Below are 24,209 nucleotides of genomic sequence, written 5' to 3'. Positions count from 1 at the left end.
AATTATCTCGCAGCCCACTCGGGGGTCCCAGCCCTCAGGTTGAGAACCTCTTGTCTGAGGTCTTGTTTGTTCGATACAAACAAACTTTGTGGTCGATGCAGAACAAAACCATCAAACTGATGCAGGGAAGAAATCGTTGTTTTGTCTTGAATCTCGTCTGATCTCATTGGTTTTTGTATAATCTTGAGGAAAGTGGTGTTTTGATGAGTTTGCTACTATTTGACAGCATTATTTTACTTTAAAATGCAACAATATTTCAAATTAAGTAATGAATATATGCATACATATCGTACTGCCCTGTATGATGTATTTCCTGTGTTGATTTGAGTGCTATGTGAAATTCTGAGGCCAAAATCACAATATTTTGCATTCAAGGTTTTGTTAAATGAAAACTGAATCAAAGCAAACTGTAAACTGTGTGCATGTCTCTAGTATAATTTTGATGTTTTCTACATAAATAAAAGAGTAATTGAAGGATTTGTAGAGCAGCTCATAAACTCAGTAACCCAGCAGCTTGTCTTCACAGTGGAGTCACAGATGCCAGCTCCTGTTTTCCAGCTCTAAGCTGAACCGTGACATGTTTAATGCTGCGACCCTGCGAGTATTATCTTTCAAAACATCCTGATTAAAATGATTCCTTGTGGTAAGATACCATGACAAGAATAATTATTTTCTGAGTCAAAATATATTTGTTTCATATCTGTCTGTACTGTAAGTATCAGGATGGACAGAGGGAAGGGGGGAAAAAAATAAGAACTAAATTAAAGGCAGAGCTCAGGGTCTATCAGCTTACAGGCTCTGTAATTCTGCCTGGATTTAAGTTTAGAAATATTACATGAGAGGTATAATACAGAGGCAAATATGACAGACAGTAGAGCACACTGTTCGTCCAGCGCTGGACAGAGGTCTCTGCATATCATAATCATCTTTAATACCGAATAATCTTTCAATAAACCCTTAATCCGGGTGTCAAATCTCAGATCTTAGGAAGATACTTTTTTTTGTATTCCAGATGCAGTTACATCTTTTAATCTTTCCGCTGATATGACAGGACTTAATAAGAAGAGGATCAGATAGTTTACAAAAATAAGAATTCATATCTGGAGAAGGGATCAGACAAAACAGATCTTCTGTGTCGTATTAGGTTTTGAAATAAGATATATTGTGTTATTGTTATTGTATTATTAAGTCTTCTATCACAGCTACTGTACCTCCGGGGTACAGTAATCACTTGTTTGTTGTGTGTTATGTGTTGGTTGGCTCTATAATTCACTTCAAACCAGAAACAGTGAGCAGAGATCAGAAGACAATTCTGACCACATCTGTCAGGTAGAGATGATAAAATCACATCAGTAAACAGTGTCAGTAACTGATGCCACAGCTGGTGGGTTATTTAAAAGAGTCAAAACAAGAACAACTGTGGAGCAAAATCCAACAAACAGCTTCACAAAATAATTTAACTCAAGGTCAACTTACTAGCTTTTTCCAGGGCTTTCAACCCGGGTGTCTACTCAGGTGATAAGTATTAGTATTGATACAAAACATAAAACTGCATTAAATCACAGCGTACAAGTGGTGGTATTCTACATTGTTCTTATCATGCTAATGTGCTCACAATAACAAAGCTACTACACTGATGCTAAGCAGATATGATGATTAGCATGTTTGCCACCTTATTTTAGCTTGTAAGCCATCATTTGATAATTAGCATTAAATGCAAAGTGCAGCAGAGGCTGATCAGCAACCAAAGTATTGGACATATTTAAATTTTGACACAATGATGGTGCTAGATGAGACACTGAAGGGACAGTTAACCCAAAAATCAAACTGATAAACTTGATTGTTTTTTTTTTTATAAATATACACTGAAGTTAATGGCCGCAACATTTTCCATTGCTGTGCTCAGTAGTTCGCGGTCTCTGCTGTTGTATTTGGTGCTTCATAATGCACCACATATTTTCAATGGGAGACAGGTCTGGACTGTAGGAAGGCCAGTCTAATACCTAAACTCTTTAACTATGAAGCCACACTGCTGGAACATGAGCAGAATGTGTCTCGTCATTGTCTTGCTGAAATAAGCAGGGACGTTCCTGAAAAAGACGCTGTCTGGATGGCAGCATGTGTTGCTCAAAACCCTTATTATTTACAATGTACACAGCATCCCAACTTTTGTGTTTTGGGGGAGTGAACTGTTCCTTTAAGGGATCAGCATGGTCTGTGGAGACCATGAATGTCTGACCCAAAATTAATGTAAGACATTCTGTAGGCCAGCAGGACATTTCAGTAGGCCGACCATCCGACATTGCCATCCCTGGAGCCATGCTGCCAGTGTGGCCAAATACTCACTAGAGCATCAAAATGTATTATTAATCTGCAGCTTTGTCTGTGACCTGTTGCTGAACTTTCTGTCCTCAGCAGAACTGAATGTGTTTTGGGGTTGTGTGGCACAGACAGTGTAGGGAAGTGTTTTCATGCAATTTGTTGACAATAAGAAAAATATAGGATGGAGATTTTATAAATCTATGTTAATGTGCCATTTTAGATCACAGCCTAAATATAGTAACTTGCAGTGAGATAATTAAATAAGATTACATTTAAAGAACTCAACAGTAAGGTTTGCCTGCTTGCTTTGGGCAAGAAAAATGCCATGCAGAGCGAGTAAATCTTGCAACTCACTTCCTCAACTGTTAAAGAAGAATTAAACTATTAACTATTTTGACAGCCAATTATTGGTGTATGAAAATTTTCATGCATAAATGGCAGAAAATACTATTTTCATCATCCAAATATGGAGATTTCCTGCTGTCCTACATTTGTTATCGTGTAAAACTGAAAATCTTTAGGACAAAACAAGACATTTAAAGACATTGCCATGGACTCTGAGCAACTGGACATTTTTCGCTATTTTTTGACATTTTATGGACACTGCAGCCCTAGATTAAAAATGACAATTAACTTTAGTCTTTGGTATTTGATAAGCACTAATAAATAAAACAATTTGTATTGGGGCAAGTAGATTACTGATGCAATTGCCCTACTAGGCAATTGAAAAAAAACCCAAAACACTGAACCCTGTGATATCTTCTGAATGAACAAGAAAGTGCAGACAAAGAAAATGTACTTTATGGGGGAGCATTAGACTGACTGGAGGAATACCAACAAAATGGCTTTAGTTAGTACGGATGATTTTATTGAACACAAAAATATGAATTACATCTGAGCAAATTAACATTAATTTTTATAGGTCAGTGCCAAGGAGAAAGAGAAGAGAAAAAAAGAGGTTGTAGTTTTATGGAAAAAAAGGAAGAAATACAAAACAGCTGTAAATAAATAAGAAATGTCACTCATTTTGTGATTCCATTGCAGATGGAATGTCAGATAAATCAGTAATATATGACAGGTTTCCTTTTGATCTAATTTCCTTTCTTGTAATGTCTTAGTTTCAGTCCTGTCACTGACATGTACATCTTCAGTAACTTTAACCTTCAAAAATTACATCAATTTTCCAGTAGAATAAAAAGCAAAAAGCCCACAGAGTTTTCATGGCAGAGTGAGATGTCTGTCAGTCAGCGGGGTTCCCAGAGTTTACTACAGTCCAGTACAGTTGGCCAGTTTGTCCTTTATGGTTCCCCCAGGTCTCCCTCCATGGTCCGGACCAGAACGTACAGCTCAGCAAGGCCGACTACAGAGGCAGCGATCACTGCTGATATCACTCGCTGGAAAACAAATGTCAGAAACAATGTTAGGCAACCTTTCACAGGAAAGAGACAAACTCAAACACAACATTAAGAAGAAAACATCAGAGACACCTTTCAGTGTAATGCAGTGTCACAAAATACAGCCTCCTGTGTCACCACAGATTTGAACACCACTCTGACAATGAACTGCACTGCATGTGGCTCGGTGTACCAAAGTAGCAGCTACATGTATATTATACATGTAAAATCAAATGTTCTCTCACCGCTGCAGTGTCTGTGAACAGGTACTGACTTCCCATATATGAGCAGGCGAAAGTAGCAACCACTGTGACCAGGAAGTTGAACACGGTCACCACCACTGCTTTGACTGATCTCACTGGAGAAAGAGCAAAAAAAAAAAGTTTAGAAGCATTTCATTTTTGATGTAATGACTACATATAATTCAGTCTCTGTTTGATGAGAATAATAAGACTTATAATTATATATGTGTACCAACCTTGCATCCCAAATTCTGCTAATGTTCCACTGCGGTTGATTTCCTGAAGATAAAAAAAAATGTATTATTACATAGTAAAATATGTCCAATTCTTTATTAAGTCTAGTAATCAAAAAACGTCCTGTTACAAGAAAAATGACAAGAAATCTTACACCTAAGATAAAATAAATATGTTTTAAATGTTAACATGTACAAACCTTACCTGAGCGTTGACATTGCGTGTGATTCTGTTGTATTCCTCATTGGCCAGTTTGGCTTTGATCTTCTCCAGACGAGCCACCAGCTCAGGGTTCTGAAGTTCAGAGGGAAAAAGTCACAGTTCAGCAGACGTTTCTTCATCGGGTACTTTGAGAGATGTTCCAGTACCATTTTTTCCTTCCTGATGCTGATACATGAACTGTACACATTGGCCAATACCGTGTACCAACCTGATGCTGCTGCTGGAAAGTAGCAGGGTCCCATTTCGGGGCTAGTAAATTACGTGGTATCATATCAGTGCATAGACTCTGGAACTCGTCGATACCTGATCCAGCATTTTAGGTTTTATCCGAGAAATTTCTGATGCTGGTATTGGAACAACCCTAGCTCTCTGTGCCTCCCTTGGAAAGGATAATAATAATACACTTTAATTATAGAGAGATACAGGCATAAGTTAAAGAAGTCCCTGTGTAGTTTTATCACTGCAAAGCTTGAATGGATGCGACCGTAAAGGGGCAGTCCACCGCAAAATCAAAAATACATATTTTCCCTCTTACCTGTTGTGCTATTTGTCATCTGGATTTTTGTGTGAGTTGCAGAGTTTTGGTGATATTGGCCGTAGAGATGTCTGCCTTCTGTCCAGTATAACAGGACGAAATGGCACATTGTCAAAGTGACAAAAATACATTAGAAAAACTGTGTGTACGTGCTTATCTGGAGTCAGTCTGATAGGATCTAGGTATGATTAAATAATTTCAGTTGAAATATAGCTGTGTATTTATAGATTAATTTGCATGCAGAATATGTTCAGACCAGGCAACCATACTTGTTGTAAACTGTTTCATGTAGGAACCATTTTCTTTCTATGGCATAATCAACTGAACTATTTTCTTTCAACTAGAAAGAAGTAGTTCCTACATTAAACTGCTCACAACATGGTTTGTGGATTATCTTGAGCAACTGGGTCATGATTTCTGGAAAGATGCACTGATGTTGAATTTTTCAAAAGTATTTTTTGGCGTTTTAAGCACCACAAGCTGTGAGAAGAGAGAAGAGAAGGTAGACGACTATATGGGCGATACCTCCAAAACTTGGCAACTCACATCAAAACAGTGAAGATATATGAACAACACTACAGGCCAGAGGAAGAATGTGTATTTTTCAATTTTGGGGTGAACAGTCCCTTTAAGTTGATGGGCAGCTTGTCTCTACTCAGAGAACTGTAATGTAACCAACAATGGCATGTTCATAGTTTCACTTACTCTGGGAGGCTTCACAAACTCAGGCAGGTGCAGTGAGCTGTCCTCCAACAACTCGTGCAGGTAGAAAGGATGTCCTGGAGAAAAACAAACAACACCGTTACAAAATATATGAACATCACATATTACTGGCACAGCTAATATTTTAGTTGTAGTATTTGAGAACATGCCAAATTGGCTTGAAAAATATTTTTAGTGTAAATTTTCACTTTAGATCATTAGCTTGGAGCCACACCATGTGAACTATGTGTGTGTGCAAGTGAACAGCATGTCAGCACTTTAGGAGACTTGGATTACACCAGATGAGCAGTATGAAGGAAATTTATGTTGTTTTTCCGTTGTTTTCTCCACTTGAAAACTGGTCACCATTCACTTCAATTGTTCGGGAGATTGTGCGACACTGTTTTCCTGTGAAACTCCAGGACTGAAAAACTAAATCTGGCCTTCAGTCAGCATCAGGGTGAATAGATAATGACTGAATTTTCATTTTTGGGTGAACTATTCCTTTAAAGTTCCCTATCTATATTTTAAAAAGCTTCTCTGTCGTTATTATTTAAAAACAGAAACATTATCAATTTGATTTAAATGACAGGAAATACTGAACAGTGTTACTGAGTCATGATATTCTCACGATATTAGAGAAAAGGCGGCTGTCCCTAAAAATGACCACCTCCACCATCTGCCTCATTTAGAAATCAGTATGATTAGTACAAACATCACAGACTTTACCTTTGTCTTGAAGGTATTTCTTGAGTTTTCTTGCTGTCCTGAAGGACAGGGTTGTTGGTTCTGGTTTCTGAACAGTCTCCTCCAGCTCTTCTCTCAACCGTTCAGGCAGAGAAGAGTCCGTATTTTCCAATAACTCCGTCACCTTATTCCTGAATTTATCCCCGACGACAAATGCTGTGGCCATGATTTCAATCCAACTGACACTGACAGGAGGTCTGCAGCTATCTAGATAAATAAACCTTTAGGTAAACTGGTTCTCAGTGAAGCAAGAGGTCCAAATGTACATATGCTATCAATAAAAATGATCTTTACTATTTTTTTTAGTAATATTATCCGCTGAATTCCAGCGTTTGACAGATATAAACAGCTACGGGTAAATATATGTAACCAAGTAAGCCGCCATGTTGTTTGCCTTGTGACACGATGACGTCTACTCTCACGTGACCAACTGTGTGAAAATTTATTTCAAATTAAACTTTTTCCCAAATAGTCAAATATTATTAATAATCTTCGTAAACGATTAATGTTAATAATAAGCGACAACAATAATGTTTAATTTCATGTTGAAATAAAATGTTGCGCGCTACAGTACACGTGAGCCACTTTGGTGCCTTCATGGGCTCCTCACAAACTCGTAAAGCCGAGAGTACAGGGTTTTAACAGTTTTGACGTGCAATAAACTGCTGTGGTGAGAAACAAACATCTATATCAAATCAAACATCAAATATCAATGTTTGATCGTATTTTACTGTCAATTGAACAGAAGAATTTTAATAATTTTACTCAAGTTGCTATCCTAATCTTTAAATTATAATCAGTCAAATCTGACTTTTCTACCCCATTAAGATTTGTGTGATTAAAAATCTCAAGTATCTTTTAAGTACTAATACTTCACTGCAAAATACTCCACTACAAACATTACTCAAGTAATTGCATGTAAATATTTTCCAAATTTACTTCAAGTATGAAAAATACTCATTTGTACAGTGAAACGGTCCCTTTCAGTGTTATTTTAATTTTTTGAATTACTGTTACTGCTACATTTAGGTGTATGTATAATTTTACTGCTGTAGATATTTATAGTTGAGCTTTATATACCTCTGGCTAGTTAAATTTACAGTAATGTGTCATATTATATAAGGGCATCAGATGTTTGAAACCTGCTGAAAACTTTACAATGTTTCTAATCACAACTTGCTGTTACAATCATTTGCATTACATTATGCCAGAGAATTCCCGTCTATTTTAACAGAAAAATAACGATAAAAGCAAGTTTATCTTTTTGTAAGCATCTAGTGCTCGTGTATACGACTCTTGAGTCGTTCCTGGAACGCAGCATCAGCACAATGTCGTGAATGCGTGAGTACGCGTGCCAGGGCTGCAAAGATGGCGGCCTGTGCGTTACGCCGAGGCTTGCTGAGCACTGTCGGCAAATACAGTAAGAAGCACACACAGAGGCTAATGAGTGTGGTTGACAGCAGCAGCGTGTTTGAGGTGAACAGACCGCGGTTACAATGCCGAGCCTGTGGCCTGTCCGCCGGTGTCCAGCAGAGGAGGTTCATGTCGTCACGGTAAGAGACGCAGCCAGTGTCCTCCCCTGTCAATGCTAACATGCTAAAGACTTTAGTTAGCTAAGTACGAGCTCTTCAAGATGGCACCGTAAAGACACTGACCTCGGTTTTGGTGAGAGGGCAGAGGTCTCGAAGCGGTGTCTGCTTTGTGAGCATTGTGTGCACTCATGAGGTCATACTAGCAGCACAAAATGAGAAAAGTACAGTTGTCCTCTGCTGCTCATGAGCTAGCAGGGCAGCTAGCCAGCATGGTTTGAGCAACACCTGACACGACTGTCTGATCTGACTGCCTCTAAAGCTGCTGAGTCAATATATGTTGAAACACACAGATAGAAAATGTTAACACACACCCTGGAGAACTCTTTTCTAGTGATTTGGCATGTCTACTAATGGGTAGGATCATTAACACGATTGAAAATTGGTCAAACTGGTGCAACAATCTGTAACTTACCTAACATACTAGTATGACGCACATCTTCACCTTATGTGACCGTGTCTAAATTAATGCATTGTCAATTTAATAGCTGTTCTTTACATTTGTATAATGAGCATATGTTGTGGGATTTAATGTTGGCTCACTTATTGTATTCATTTTGAAGCTTGAAAAAAGTCCCGTTATTTTACTTTAACAGCCACTGTAACAGCTCTGGTAATAGTAATCTGTTCTTATGTAGTCACTGTTAAATTACAAAATATTTGACTTCCCCTCACAAGAAAATGTCAACAAAAACAAAAAGGCATCACAGTTGAGTTTAGTCTCACTGTGCTCACCAATGTACAATATCAGCTCACTAAAATTTTTTTGTTTTTTTACACAGTTCTGAATATTATTATAAAAGTCTGACAACATTGTGGAAAAGATCTGAAGAATGAGACCCAAGATATGTTTTGTTTAACCAGTAGCTGTTTTATGGCTCGGCGATTGGATTAAGCCAACTTTTGTGTGGCTAGTTTATACAATTTCACTTTGTGTTTTCTTAAATGCTGCACTTTGGCTGGAAAAAGGTGAGTGAGAGAGACAAAGACAGCATAGATGACAATTTTTATGATGTTTGGTTACTTACCAAAATGTGATAGTCGTGGTCAAAGAGACCTTCTTTGATGAAGCTATATCAACCACCCTGTGCAGTGGGTGCTGGTGACTCCCAAACAGAATTTAAAATGTTTTGTTTGTTTTTTCTTGCAGTACTGTGGTATTTCTTTGAGACAAAATCTGACATAACAGAGAAACGGTAATATGTTTGATTTGACAAATCATAAAATATCCATGACATATATTATCAGATAACCAAGGAAACATGTTAAGTTAAAATACTGACTTCTCTGACAACAGCACTCTAACTGTGAAATTTCTATTCTGGGCCGGAATAACTGTTTTAGTTTGCCTGTTTCACATTAATTAGAGTTCAAATTAATGCAGAATGTTTGCAAAATGAATGAGTGTCTGATTATGAGTTGTAAGAAATCATAAAAAATCTTGTAAAAGGAGCAGACCTTTAACGGTTAAATTGAGAAAAATGTTAATGGAGTCTGGTGGGCAGTGAGACAGGACGTCACTTCACTTGAAGTCCAGAGTGTTTTCAGAGCAGCAGGCTTTTGTTTTCAGGATAATGAGCTTAACTTTACGTTGACCGACAACTGCCAGTTATAAGCAGCTGATTAAATTCAGTCAAGGACTTGCTGTCGCTTGTTATTGTAAATATACAATGTTGTGCTTGTTCTGCACTCCTGCAGCCAGTTTCCTAGAGTCTGGGGAGGAGGGAGTGGAGGGGAAACAATCAAGTAAACTGTCTATACCTCCAACCCTCTTTTTGGACTAATGTACTCATTTTTGCTTATGCAATTGTTGTATATTGCTACTTTAAAGGATAGGGTCCTTGTCCTTTTGTGTGTTTTTTGTGGAGTCTCAGAAATTAAATTGTCTTTATCTGTTTAGGTTATTGTGAGAAGCTGTTGTAGCTTTCCACCCCCACAGTTAGCACAGACTCATGTTTATCCATGTCATTTTGACTCAGACTGCAGTACAAACAAAAACCTCCTCACACACCATGACCAAGCAGTTTTTTTCCTCCACTTAGCCTGGACATGTGATCAGAGCTTACAGACTTTGTGCTATCATTAGTAACATGGAGACACTCATGTTGACCATGCACACTACTGTTGATAATTTAGTAATGGAGTCCAGGCAGTTGTTGTAAAAAAAAAAGTCCATATTTTACAGATTTTTTTTTTTTAATCTGTTGTGTTGGTGACGGTTGTGGTGCAGTAATGTATGTAAGCCACACACTAAACTTTCTGTCTGGTATTCACACCAGCAGCAGTGCCTTGTGATGCAGTTAGAGGAACCTGGCTGTGGGCCAGCGCAGAAAGAAAGCAGGGGGTCCTCTTGTTTCTTTAGCTGCCTCCATCGAATCAATCACAAACAATGTGCATCGAGAAATCAGGTAGAAAGAGAGCAGCAGAGTGAAAACTATTTGCCTCTATGAGAGAAAGTTAAAGTGTGTGGACAGGTGGGTGAGTGCCCCATCATTGGTCGGAATAGCAGCAGTGATTCGATATCTCTCACTTTATTTTATGTAATCTTTGTTCATTATGTAATCGTGTCTCCTGTCTTGCCGCGGTCATTGCCAACATTTCCCCATCATGGCGACAGCTCAGTGGCACGATGACCTGCCTTCACTGCTCCAGTACAGGAGGAGAATGTGATGTGAAATGGAGAGTTCCTGTGCTTGTTGGCATGGCCAGCTGTTGGCTGAGGCTGGGTCCAGGGTTTGCAGTGGGTTGGCTATATTTAGATCTGATTATCTCTGGCCACACAGTGTATTGACATTTCCCAGATTGTTGCAGAGGTAGAAACAGAACAGAAGAGCCCAAGTCAAAATGTGTTGAAGAGCTGTGAAGGCCATGTACATGAATCAATACATGTTTGTATTGATTCGTGCATGAGGAAGCACATGCACTCACGTAGGCAGGTGAGCACATGATCCTGCTGCCAGTTTCACATTAGTCTGATGATTGCCAATTAGTGGGAATAAACAAAGGAAGCAAGGCACCAACAAAGGCAACAAAGAAGACGATTGTTAGCAAGAAACCATTGATGTAAAGAATGCATTACATCATCATCAGTACAAGGTGTTTGATAATGTTTATAAGTAAGATAAAGAAGGGGACTAATGCGTGTTGCTCTTCTGTGGCTCATGTGTTGTGTAGCCGGCTGGTGTCTGCTCTGCCTTTGATTGAACTACAGAGAGGGAGTTCGCTCCATTTCAGTGTGCCACTTAACACAAAACAAGGAGGGCTGGGAAAAAATAACCACTGTATATCAGTGGTTATTAAATAACAACAAAGACTAATGTTATCCGTCATGTTTGATCTTTAAGTATATTAATCAGAACAAAAACAGTGTGATACAGATGGAAAGCAACAAACATTCTTGCATATCGAAAATGGTATGACAGTCTCTCTTCCTTCTCCCTACAGTTGGATTTATTAACTTTGAGTGAATGATATGAGTGACAGTACCAGGGCTTTCGCTGACTAAGGTGTTTTTTCAGTCAAATCCGATTTGGACATCCAGTATGAATATTTGATGACCCATTCTTTTTTTTTCCTGTTACAGTGCACCATACTAAATTCTTACATCAGCCTACATGAGTGTGTTTTTCCAGTAAGAAAGGCATTACAATGCCTTTCTTCATCATGTGTGATGTGAAAAATTCAGATTTTCACAATCAGAGAAAACAAAAGTGTGTGTGCCTGTTTCAACATCAGCAGACCTTCAGGTTGCTGCAGTCCTGCTCTGCATGCCTCATGCTCCTCCACACAGTGAAGGAGGGATTTATTTTGACCAAACCTGAGATGGTGATTGTTGGAACGGTGGGAAGACAAAGCAAGTCTTTTCTGACCAGTGTTACTTAATTTCTGTCAATTTTGAATGAAGCTGGTGATGACGATGTTTTGCAAAAGGCGTCTGGTTGTGTAGAGCAATGAAACAACTGTTTGTCGTTAAAAAACAAAATGTATCTCACTCTTAAAAAAAGGTCTCTGGCTGTGTTCAAAACCGCATACTAACTACTACATACTATCCATACTCCATACTGCATACCCAATCCATCAGACAGTATGCAAAGCGTTTACACTACAGCGTACTGCATGATAACCCACAATGCATTGCGCTCCTGCCCGAGGGTTAAGGTTCACTTTAGCTCTAAACTCTATAAATATATCACTTTATCGAGATTTTTTTAAAAATCAGGCGAGAAAGTGGCCGTTTAGATCCTGAGTGTGCCGTTTATTTGTCCAAATACCAACCGTTTACAATTTTGTTCGGACGAATTTGGCGAAATTTAAACTAGCCGCAGTGAGCAACGCACTTCCGGTTATATTCACAAAATAAAACACCCCTTTCCCTTTCTCATACCAAAAGACCATGGTGATAAATAGTGCTTTTACTTTGAAAACAAGAAGCGAACCAACCCACAATACATCCTGCTTGACACCGCCGTTTGGACTGATCTCGTCCCGTTAACGGAATTTGACCAGTCATGATGCCTTACCGGCAGAGAGTCTTGTCGGCTATGAGACGAAGATCGGCCCGCCGTCTTCGGTACATCATGGTCGCCATCGACTTGGGCTTGTTGTCAGATGTAAATTGTATTTATTTTTTAAACTTTCTTAATAAATGTAAATCCAATGAGAAATCGCTAACAACAAACCTCATCTGGGAACTTCTACTCAAAAATCGCATACTGCCAGTGTAGACACACTGCGTACTCAAAGAGTTAGTATGAGTAGTAGGTAAGTCTGCGGTTTGGAACACAGCCTCTGTCACACTTTCCATAATGTTGTAAGACACTTTGGTGAAGTGTCTGCTGCAGCGAGTCACGCTGCACTACATTTCTATCACTCCTCTCTGCTTCCATCACAATTGCTTTTGTGTTTTGTGGTGATTTTTCGGTTTGTAAATTTTGCAGCCTGCCATGCTATTGTATTGCTCTGTGTAATGATGCAGCTAAAAAAACAAGATCTGGAACTTGTTTACCTTCTCTCTTCAGTTAACCAGCAGAGCCTGTTCTCACAAGGATTTTTTTATTTTTTTAAATAAGTGCACCAGTCATATAAAAATATGATTATGATTCCTCTGAATTCCTCATTGAAAAGGAAGGAAAAACAAAAGAAGGCTTGACTGGGTGAATCTCAGTCATATGAGAAGTCTGACTAATTATCTGAATCTTCATCTATCAGGGTTTAGCCCTAGAAAGTACAGGCTATAGCAGATGCTTCAAATCTAAAAACCTGCTCCTGTTAAGGCATTCTTTTAAGATTATTTTGTAAATTTTACATGCCCTTGAAAAACTACCAAGCTTTATCCATCTTGCTTTCAAACTTGTGGCAAACAGCACAATACAAAGGTGGATTCTAATGCCACTCAACTAAACTCCTGTCACATGCTCACTTGTGCTTCAGCCCGTAAACTTAGTCTTTACCTGCTGCCATTTTCTCCTGAGTGCCCCATTGGTACTGCAGATGTGCAACTCTTGACAAAGATGAGAGGGAAGCAAAATGGGTCACTCCTTAGCCACATCAGCTCAGGAAAAAAACGTGTTTTATTTTTCACTACTTGCTCAGTCAGGCAAGTAAGTTGTTATAATTAGTAGCCCAATGTGGCAATTTATTTGCCCTGGTCAAGCTTTATTGCTGAGCCCTGCACAGGATAAGTGTTTCACAGAGCAGATGTACAGTATAAGCTGTTGCAGACAAAAAAATGTAATTTTAGTTTGACTTTCACCATATTTCTCATGATAAATCAGGCTACCTTGTGATTATCCTTGTGATAAGAAAATAACCTGAAACCAATGTAATATTAAATCCCCCTATCCATATATTCACCTCATTAATCCCCACTCTTCATCTCTGCTGTGAAGATTAGCTTTGTAGGGAGCACAGAAGCACGCGTGTTATTTGTTTGAAGTGACCAGCTGTTGTTGTCAGTGGTAATATGTACTGTGTGTGTGTGTGTGTGTGTGTGTGTGTGTTGGAAGGATGTGAAGATTAGGTCAAACCAGTATTCCCGTTTGTTGACATTTGACAAGTTGAGTTATTTTACTCAATCTTGTCAAAGTTGTGATGGAGATTATGACTAAAGGAAAGGAGAGAGGCTGAGGAGAGGTGGCAGGATGGATGTAAATCGTCTCTGTAGGAAGGAAAATCCTGAAGCTGCTCTTTACAGCTGTGGGATTTCCTGTCGATGCTCCTCAGGGACTTATGGCCTGTTTGTGTTTGTTCCATGTATGATGCTGTTTTCATCTCGCCCCCCATGGTTTTTATACAGACCTATACATTAGTGTGATATATGTTTTTCTTTTGATGGACAAACACACACACACACATCCGCACACACACACACACACACACACACACACACACACACACACACACACACACACACACACACACACACAGACGGTCCAGTGTGTAATGGTGTTGCCTGTTTCTGGCAGGAACAGGCCTGAAGGGAAGATTTTGGAGACAGTGGGAGTGTTTGAGGCCGTGAAGCAACATGGCAAATATGAAACAGGACAGGTAAGATTCACTCTTTCATCACCAAACAAATACACACATTTCAAATTACAGATGGGCTGCTCCAACTCCTAGAGGCCTAATTTAGGTCAATGTCAGATTTAAGCCCCTTTTGACTGGGCAAAAAACCTACTAACACCCCCTAAACATCAGGCTTTTGTCGTTAGTGAGAAAGGGTACAGTCTGCATTCGTTCCCAGGTCAAATGACTCCTCAGTAATCATGAGTATTTATCAGCTCAAGCTCCAATTAGTAGGAGTGAGAGGGAAAAATTGATTCTCTTAAGTATTATGATTTTTTTTTTTTAACAGTTCCCAAAATGATTATTTTCTGTATATGTAATTAACTTTTGCTTAGTCTGTTAGCTCACCGTTAACATATAATGGGAAATCCCACTGAATGTGAATTACTGTTTACTAACCCTGCTTTCTGGTGCATTTGTGATGTTAAATGTGACATAAAAGAAAAAACAGGCAAACTCATGTCCTGCCAATTATAAAGGGGGTCAATGACTGGTTTTAACTGGGGTTATCCACGAGCTAAGTTTGGAGTGAAAAAAAAAAACAACAGTATTTTTTCTGAATCTTACTGTACGGTCCTGTGTTTGCACTGTCTGGTCTGTTTTTAAGCTTTGATAAATCAGTAGCTTTGTCTTCTTATGAAAGCACATTTGCACGATCCTGTCAACGGACTGTAATCTCATCTAATTTCTACTTTATTAAACCTTCTCCAGATGTAATCTCACGGCAGCTCAATCTGTGTCTCCTTGTTGTTGTTCTTCTCAGCTGTTTCTCCACAGTGTGTTTGGCTACAGAGGCATCGTCTTGTTTCCCTGGCATGCCCGACTCTATGACAGAGACATCACCCCACCCATGTCTGACAGGTAAACCTTCACCATCATCATCCAAACAGGCCCTCAGTACAGTGGCTTGGTTTGTAGGTGTATAATTTTGGTCCTTATTCCTTTTTTCCTTCAGCAAGCCTGAGCCCCCAGGAGCCCACGGCTCCAAGGAGGTGAAGGGGAAGACCCACACCTATTACCAAGTCCTGATTGACACAAGGGACTGTCCTCACATAGTAAGTCATGCTTTTTTTCTTTAGGACCACTAGTATGAGTATGAGAGTTTCATGTACATCTATCTGTATTGTCTCTAGAAATGTTTAAGTGTGAGTTCAGACAGTCAAGCAAGTTCAGATAATCAGGATTGGGGTTGGCAACATCATGTATTTTAACCACCTAGAAAAACAACATAAATTTGCACTATGTTTAGAATCTTGTCAACACTTTACCTTGCTGGCAGACTGACATCATATAAGCCAGATATCACACTCTCAGCAACCACACTCCTTCGCAGAACACAGGAATCGCTGAACTACCGCTGCCTCAATCTGTTAGTTTGTTTGTGTTATTATGTGACTTCAATGAATTCAAACTAAGTAAAGTAAAATTGGCAAACATTGAATAGCCATGATCAAAACATACAATTAAAGTTATTATGAACAACTGGTAAAATAGCAGTGGGTATAAAGAAATTATGTAAACTTTATTGTTGCAATTGTATTAATAGATTTAGATGTGATAAAGGTTTCGAGTGTCTAGAAATTTTTGGTTTAGGTACCATGAAAGTGCTTGGATTGTACTCTTGGAAAACTGCGTGAACCCTGGGTAATTTTGTGTTGAAGCTTAATGACAAATGATTTTGGAATCTTAGTTATAAGTCATTTTACCATTATTCAGGATGTTGACCACATATTTAAATGTCAAATAATGTTACTCATGGCAGGATGGAAAAGCTTCTGAATCATCACTTTGACCATGAAACACGAGCACTAACAGCAGCTTAAAATCTAAAGGCCTTAAGGTTGTTACCAGGGAAGGTTATAAAAGACAAGTTGTGAATAAGTTCTGGCTCCTGATTGGTCAGAACCGTAATCCAGATCTGCTGCTGCAACATTTATTTTTGGTATTTGAATGTTGTTCATTCATTCATGACAAGTCCCTTAGCCTTTTGCAACTACCTTGTGGGTCTGTTTTACAATCATACCCGTTTTCGAAGCAACAAACATCCTGTGAACATATAATGAGTCACTTCGTTGAGCCTTTCTTGTACAGTCAGTGTGCATGTTAGGCAGTTGTGAGTTATCAGCGGGACATGATCACTTTGCCTAAAAACAACATAACAAAAATCACAAAGTGAAAAGGGGTGGAACTTAAGAAAGGTCCATTTTAATCTTAGTTGTTAGACTTGCTCTCAAACAGATACAGGTATTTGATAAGAGTCTGTAAGCACACGTCTCGACATGCAGTACAATGAGTGGAAATGTTATATGGAGACAAAAGCACCACTGTGGTGGAATCTGGCAGTGGTGGTTCATTAGTGTCTCACTCGCCAATTGTGCGACTCTCTGTTTGTGTTGTGTCTGACAGTCTCAGAGGTCCCAGACAGAAGCAGTGACGTTTCTGGCCAACCATGATGACAGCAGAGCCCTGTACGCCATCCCAGGTATGCAGTCAGATACAGACCGGCCAGGAAACAGCGGATCCAGATCCATCACTGACAGTCATTCCATGTTTTGAAGGGGGAATTCATGATAAATGAAAAAGACTGACGATATTACCATCGTACTGAGGATATGATCCAGTTCAGCACACAGTTTGTTAATTCCACCCCTGGACAAAACCTTCAAATCCACATTTCTTAAAAAGTTTATTTGAGTTCGATCCCAGCCAGCAGCTTAGCTCCCATTGAACGTCAAACTTCCCATTTGAGGTGGTTGTAATTGTTCACGGTCTCATCCACATGTGTCTGTCTCTTTCCTTCAGGTCTGGACTATGTGAGCCATGAAGACATCCTGCCCTATAACTCCACAGAGCAGGCCCCCATCCAGCATGAGCTGTTCGAGCGCTTCCTCATGTACAACCCTGCCAAATGTAAGCACACTTCTGCTGTCTCCACTTCAGCCTTTTAACATCGTTCTTCACACTCACCTCTTACAACGCCCAGAGGATCACTTCAGTGACTGTTTATATACACAGCCAAGCTTTTACCACCGTTACAGTAAACACAGTGAACTCATTTCATCCTGCACTCATGTCATGACATAATACATCTCTGTAAAGATGACATCATGTAAGTTTGAGTGCTCTTAATTTCAGAATATTGAATATTTTTAGATTTTCTTTTATAAGCCACAATCACCACCAAAGATTCATTAACAAAAGAATTTCCCTGATCCATAAGTCATATGTAGGTTCTCAAAGTACAACTTGTGGGCCAGTAGCAACCCTCAGAAACATTTTCTAGTCCATGTCAATACTTTCAGTATCCTACATTTGATATATTACTCTGTCAAATGGTGCGCCCAAGTGTCTGTCAGGTTAGGAGTGACAAGTTGTAGAAAGCTACTGGCTGGCAACCAGTGGCATCTCGCCAGTGTCAGACTGTCCTCAGTGCTGTTAACTAAAGTTAGTGATTTCGATGGACAACTTGGCAGTGAGATGGAAAGACCACCACTGAAAAAAAACTGTATGGTATGGTTAAGAATAAATAGATCAGCTCTTACATGTCTCTTACATGCCATACTTTCATGCCTTATCTTCAAACAAGTGAACTTGGTGCTCAAGGACTTAAATTTGAAATGCCATCAGAGACCAATCACAAATCCTACAACACGTTATGAGGCATTGTGGTCTGTTGATAATGCTTCTTGAAAATCTAAATTGAAATTAGTCTGGCACTGCTAATAACAACATTGTTTTCAGTAAATATTTGTTTTGTCCTCGTCTGTAGCTCCTCCGTTCACAGCCAGAGACACCCTGAAGGCGTGGCAGGAGAAGAACCACCCCTGGCTGGAGCTCTCAGACGTCCACAGGGAGACCACTGAGAACATCCGAGTCACCGTCATCCCCTTCTACATGGGCATGAGGGTAAATGACCAGAGCAACTCTTACAAACGTAGATCAGAAAAAATATCTCTGAAATATGAAGCAGCTGTTTGAGTTTCTTAAAGGGACAGCTCACCAGAAAAACAAAAATACACATTTTTGCCCCCGTCTATAATGCTATTTATCCACCCAGATAGTCTTGGTGTGAATTGTCTGTAGAGACATCTGTCTCTCTAGTATAATAGGACTCAAATAGGACTCTCCAAAAATGAGGACCTGGTTACTGAGGATAATCCACAGTCCTTGTTGTGAGCAGTTTCATCTTTCTGCAGTAGAAGCTATCAGAACTATTTTCTGTCTAGTACAAAGAATGAAACTGCTCACCACAAGGTCTGTTGATTATCCTGAGAAATTAGGATGATTTTATGGAAGGAGACTGGTTTAGAATTTTTCATATGTATTTTTGTGGCACTTTGAGCACCACAAGCTGAGTGTCATTTAGTCTTATTATATTGGACAGAAGGCAGACATCTCTATGGCCAATGTCTCCAAAACTCTGCAACTCACACCTAAAAAAAACAGATGGATAAATAGCACTGCAGGCCAGGGGAAAAATAAGTATTTTTTGATTTTGGGGTGCACTGTCCTTTCAAAAGCACAGCCTGTAGCGACACCAGTGTGACTCTCGTCTGCAGTTCATTGGTGTCAGTGTGGGCCTGCCAATCAAGACTCAGGCCTGCAGGCCTCATGTAGCCTTTCTCTGTTCTGGTTGACTCTGTAGGCTTTGAAATACTAATGTAAATTCTGTCTTGTTCTCAGGAGGCCCAGAACTCCCATGTTTACTGGGTGAGTAGCAGATTTTCTATTTTTCTGTGGGGCACCTCATGTGGAGTGATCCACAGGAGGAGTCACAATTGGAAATTAACACCAGCTACAAGCCAGGCACTGCTATATTTCATGGTGACTATTAACCATACCTGTGCCAGCAGACTCGGTATGAACACGTTTGAGTGTGTGTGTTGTTTCCCTGCAGTGGAGGTACTGTATCCGTCTGGAAAACATGGGCAACGAGGTGGTTCAGCTGAGAGAGAGGCACTGGAGGATCTTCAGCCTGTCAGGAACCCTGGAGACGGTCCGAGGACGAGGAGTTGTGGGCAGGGTTAGTACAACACAGTTGCAGTACCCAGGACCACCACCACCTGCAGACAGTGTCAGTTTATCCTTTTTCCTAATAAATTATATTTTTTTCAGCTATTTTTAGCCTTTTTAATTTCACAAATGTAACAGAACACATATATGTTAATAATTCCCTCTTAGGACTAAATGTAATGGTAGTTCTGTAAAGATTCAGGCTTGTTGCCTTGCTGCATTAACATATAGTTAAATTTAACAGAGCTTACCTCACAGTAAATATTTACTCATTTAAGAATTAATTTATTATTTCTAACTTATTTGGTGAACATTTAACATAATTTTAGTTCCATGTAGAGTGAATACATGTGATGTTTACAGGATATAACAACACATTTCTATCACTGTTGATTTATGGAAACGGAGTTCTGCTGTGTGAAACATTTTAGCAGAAAACCTCTAATATATTAAATGTCTGATTTATCAGGTAAAACACTTTCATTGTTTGATAAACAATAATGATGCATCAATAATGAGTCATGCATTCATTTTAATATGATATGCAGGAATGTGTCAGTAACATTCTCAGTCTAGATGACTAAACGCTGTTCAAGATAAAGTTACTTCTCATAGGAATTTTACAGCCAGATCCATCACAGTATCAAGTAACCGTCTGAGAAAAAAGTATTTTAGTCAGAGTAAACTCTAACATCAAAACTGAGTTCCACTAAAGCTCAATTTAAAATTCTAGTGAAATTATTAATTTTCACAATCAGTGCACATCAACAGCACAGAAATTGGCCACATGTAGTATGCATTCACTCACTTTTCCAGTGTAAACACATGACATACTTAAAACCTGCTGAGAATCGGTATGTAGTCTGGATGTGGGACACGATGGTTGTCTTCATGTGGCTCCAGAGCAGCTGCGTTCTACACATACCTGGTGTCGCTCTACTGATGATGTGTTGCAGCACAGATGTGACGATCACAAATGCAAACATCACATCAACAACAGTAATCCAGACCTGACTTGCACTTTGTAACAGATTTTGTCTTACCGTGTCACGTCGTCTTTGTATGTTGTTGCAGGAGCCGGTGTTGTCTAAAGAACAGCCAGCCTTTCAGTACAGCAGCCATGTGTCTCTACAAGCCCCCAGCGGTCATATGTGGTGAGTTTTCTTGTTCTGACATCTGTTTCCTGTTACACATGACCCATTTCTGCTACACATTCTGCTGTTTATATCTTCTAAAGGCACAACACAACTTTTTGACGTAATGGATTTGCTGGTCGTGTCATTTTTAAAGGGATTGTTCTGATTATTTGAAGTGGGGTTGCATGAGGTAATTCTCAATAGTCAGTGCGTCGCCTACAGTAGATGGCAGTCGACACAACCCCAGTTTGGATAAGAGGAGAGGAGTACCAGCACAGACGCTAAGTAATGCTGTAGATAGGGTCAGCAGTAAAACGTATTTTAGTCACTTAAACATTTTTTAAACAATCAATATGTTAAAAATATACCGTAAACTTGGAAGCTGCCATGTATTAGACAAATATCATTCTCTCCAAAGCCACCAGACACCTTTGGCAAAAATAATTTTACTTCCCAGAACATGGGTGTTCCTGGTCTACCACTGCCTCAAATATTTAGTTTGTGTTATTGTGTGACTTTGGTGAAACTGAAATCAATCGAGACAGCTGGAGACCAGTAACTCCGTGTTCTGCAGGGGAAAAATTACACTTTTCCCCGGTGGAATCTGGTTGATTTTGAGAGAGCGATATTTGGCTTATATCACAGCAGTTTCCTGTCAGAACAGGCTGCCTGGCAGAAAGTTAAAGCAGTGAAAATAGTCTAAATATAACTTAGACTTAAAAATACATTTTGTTGCTGACCCTGTCCACAGCAGTACCTTGCTTCGCTTCCTACACCAATACTCCGTCTGCTTCTCTAAACTGGGGGCCGACTGACTGTGGAGAAGAACTTCAAACAACCCCACCTCATAATCCAAATGATCTGTTTAAAAGCCTCTCATGTGCACAATATTCACTTTTTCATGTGCCCTGTCACTCATTCACTGCTTATTTGTGTTTAGGGGGACGTTCCGTATCGAAAGGACTGACGGCTCTCACTTCGATGTTCGCATTCCTCCTTTCTCCCTGGAGAGCAACAAAGATGACAAAGCGCCCCCTGCTGGCTACACATTCTAACTGCGATTAGTCGCCTCCCACCTATGAGGCCCCGGACACACAGTCAGTCCTGGTCCTGTCTGGGGTGTCTAGAATTGTCCTCCCCCCGTAACATTGCCGCAGCCTTCAAAATAAGACTAGCGTGAATCAGGTTATGCAAAGGGAAATTATAGCATTGTCTAGATCTTCCAAACACAGGCCCACTTTGTCCTCTTCCTGTCAGAGTGCACCCAACAGCAGTATGTCATCGTTTAAATTATATAGGGTAGGAAACTGATCAGCTGTGCTGTACGTCTTCACTCCGTAGTGTGTTTGAAGCGACATGCAGAGTCTAGTAGAAGAGCACTGGGAGGTAGGGAGGAAGTTAATGTTGCCAAGCGGAGCTGGACATGTTGAGCATCCAATAGCTGAAACACTGACCAGTTTGTTTTTATAGTGGGAGTATGAGTATGATGACAAGAGCAACAACTCCAGCTGAGCTTCAGTACTGATGCCTCAGTCGGAGAATTCAGATCAACAAGTAAGCCATGAGTTAACCTACATGTTACACACTGCTCCTTCATTTATGATGTTCTCGTTTGAATTTTTGAAAACATGACGATGATCTTTATCCTGGACCTTATTTTCCTGTCATGTTTTTAATCATAGTATTTCCCTATCACAGTCCAGTTATGTCACACCTCTGTGGGCTACATATGAGAGGGAGATCAGATTGAATTCTAGGCTGGTTACAGTATTTATGTTTTACTTTTTTTATAACATTGAAGCACAGTGGATGGAATTAGGTCCTACTTGAGACTGTTTAAAGGGATAGTTTGGCTTATTGTATGCTGATGACAGTAAATGTCCCCAGCTAAGAGAAGCAGCAGGAGTATCAGTGTAGAAAGTTCAGTGGACAGGGTTTTTTAGCCACTTAAGAATATATCAGCTTAAATATATATGCTTTATTTCAAGTACTTTCACAGCTTTACCTTGCTGCCGAACAGCCTATTTCAACAGGAAACTGCTGTTATATAAGCCAGATATTGCTTGCTCTAAAGCCACCAGACTCTATTGACAAAATCAGTAATTTTACCTCACAGAACACAGGAGTTGCTCATCTATTGTTGCCTCCATCAGTTCTCTGTTTGTGTAATTGTGTGACTTATGTGTTTTTTTAAGGTTAGTTTGGGTTCACAGAAGTCACTCATTAACACAAATAAACCAACCGATCAAGGCAGCGGTTGACCAGCAAGTCCAGTGTACTCTGAGGTAAAATTACTGATTTTGCCAATGGAGTCTGGTTAAGCAAGAGAAAGTGTTATTTGGCTTTTATAACAGCAGTTTTTATGTTAGAAAAGGTTGTGGAATGAAAAGGTAAAGAGCTGGAAATATTGTAAATGTAGCGTAAACTTTAACTGATGTTGATTTTTTAACACAGACCTTTTTAAGGTGGCTACAGTATATTTTGATGTTGACTGTCCACAGCAGTACAACTACTTCTCTGACTGACTATCAAGTACTTCATACAATCCCACTTCAAATAATACAAACTATACCTTTTAAAGTTAACGTTAAACCAAATCATCACCCCATCAAGTTATTATTTATTTAATGCATCCTTGGCAGCAGTTATAACCCTCTATAATCTGTGGAGAAGCCTCTTTCAGTTTTATTCGTCAGGACACTGCAGTTCTTCTCCAGTCTGAAGTGTAAAACTGCTCAGCCTCTGTCAGGTTGCAGTTCTTTTGCTACACATTCTGGATCAAACCTCTTCACTTTCAAACATTAATGATGTTTTTCTGCTGTAGAGAAGCTTCCCCATAGCACGATGCTGCCACCACCAGGCTTCATGCCACGTTCACATCATATGGGATGTTGATGTGGGGTCTTTTTGGCTTAGTGTGCAGGCTCAGCTATGACAGCCGTCTCACAAGGTTATGCAGCTTTTGATGAGGGCTCACCCTCCGCAGATTTATATTCAGCATCTCAAAAATGTTCCTTCATCCTTCCTCCTGAGTGGTAATTTGTTATAAACCTGTCTCAGATTTTTGAGGAGGGTTATTTTGTCTTCACGATGCAGTTACTGCAAAGAAGGAGCCATCAAATCTTCCAAATACAGATCCCCCTAAAATCACTGGTCACATCGTGACTGCACATTGATATCAGTTTAAAATCTTATGCTGCATATAAAAAACAGTTAGCTGCTCCAGTTACACTTTTGATGTGACTTTGTAAATAGACTGACTACTTAAAGTACAACATCATTTGTAATGATTTTTGTAATCATAGAAAAAGTCTTAGGAAATCTAATTTAACATTGCAGTCTTCTTCTCTGTGTCAGTGTTTCAGAAACCCATTTTTCCATCCACTGTGATTTAATGTTGTGAAAGATCAAACTGTAAAAAAGTCGAGGAGGCCCTAATACTTTTTATAAGCAGTGAGCTGTATGTGTTGACTGCCAAAAACGAGCGCCTCCTTGGCTTGAAAGGGGGT

At 39.5% G+C, this 24,209-nt stretch overlaps 2 protein-coding genes across 3 annotated transcripts; one reads left to right on the top strand and one right to left on the bottom strand.

Moving 5' to 3' along the window:
* Positions 1 to 3,316: 3,316 nt before the first annotated feature.
* Positions 3,317 to 6,807, bottom strand: vma12 (vacuolar ATPase assembly factor VMA12). The gene is made up of 6 exons (XM_084718185.1): positions 6,381 to 6,807; positions 5,655 to 5,728; positions 4,397 to 4,486; positions 4,195 to 4,237; positions 3,962 to 4,074; positions 3,317 to 3,716 (listed from the first exon to the last, which is right to left on the bottom strand). Exons 1-6 carry the CDS (start codon positions 6,562 to 6,564, stop codon positions 3,621 to 3,623), a joined length of 600 nt encoding a protein of 199 aa, XP_084574311.1. The 5' UTR covers positions 6,565 to 6,807; the 3' UTR covers positions 3,317 to 3,620.
* A 915-nt stretch (positions 6,808 to 7,722) lies between these two features.
* On the top strand, positions 7,723 to 22,426 carry poldip2 (polymerase (DNA-directed), delta interacting protein 2). Of its 2 annotated transcripts, none has more exons than XM_084718183.1 (11): positions 7,723 to 7,951; positions 14,452 to 14,533; positions 15,315 to 15,412; positions 15,507 to 15,606; positions 16,958 to 17,033; positions 17,354 to 17,461; positions 18,321 to 18,457; positions 19,235 to 19,261; positions 19,449 to 19,574; positions 20,639 to 20,718; positions 21,641 to 22,426. In XM_084718183.1, exons 1-11 carry the CDS (start codon positions 7,767 to 7,769, stop codon positions 21,753 to 21,755), a joined length of 1,134 nt encoding a protein of 377 aa, XP_084574309.1. In that variant the 5' UTR covers positions 7,723 to 7,766; the 3' UTR covers positions 21,756 to 22,426. The 2 variants fall into 2 exon arrangements, with proteins under 2 accessions (XP_084574309.1, XP_084574310.1); XM_084718184.1 differs by having other exon boundaries at positions 7,724 to 7,951; positions 14,458 to 14,533.
* The last annotated feature ends 1,783 nt before the right edge of the window (positions 22,427 to 24,209 follow it).

Source organism: Lutjanus erythropterus, chromosome 4 (genome assembly GCF_056507025.1).
Source record: "Lutjanus erythropterus isolate fLutEry1 chromosome 4, fLutEry1.hap2, whole genome shotgun sequence".
Taxonomy (NCBI): domain Eukaryota; kingdom Metazoa; phylum Chordata; class Actinopteri; order Lutjaniformes; family Lutjanidae; genus Lutjanus; species Lutjanus erythropterus.
Note: the sequence above shows the minus strand (reverse complement) of the source record. Positions and strands in the feature narration are given on the sequence as shown.

What these genes read in the sequence shown, in the direction of transcription:
- vma12 (XM_084718185.1), bottom strand. Translation starts at nt 6,564, where the DNA reads ATGGCCACAGCATTTGTCGTCGGGGATAAATTCAGGAATAAGGTGACG. An exon ending in GAAATACCTTCAAGACAAAG is followed by an intron (nt 5,729 to 6,380) that starts GTAAAGTCTGTG and finishes GTTTTTCTCCAG; the next exon opens with GACATCCTTTCTACCTGCAC. An exon ending in AGTTTGTGAAGCCTCCCAGA is followed by an intron (nt 4,487 to 5,654) that starts GTAAGTGAAACT and finishes TCTGAACTTCAG; the next exon opens with AACCCTGAGCTGGTGGCTCG.
- poldip2 (XM_084718183.1), top strand. Translation starts at nt 7,767, where the DNA reads ATGGCGGCCTGTGCGTTACGCCGAGGCTTGCTGAGCACTGTCGGCAAA. An exon ending in CATGTACAACCCTGCCAAAT is followed by an intron (nt 17,462 to 18,320) that starts GTAAGCACACTT and finishes CCTCGTCTGTAG; the next exon opens with CTCCTCCGTTCACAGCCAGA. An exon ending in AGAACTCCCATGTTTACTGG is followed by an intron (nt 19,262 to 19,448) that starts GTGAGTAGCAGA and finishes GTTTCCCTGCAG; the next exon opens with TGGAGGTACTGTATCCGTCT.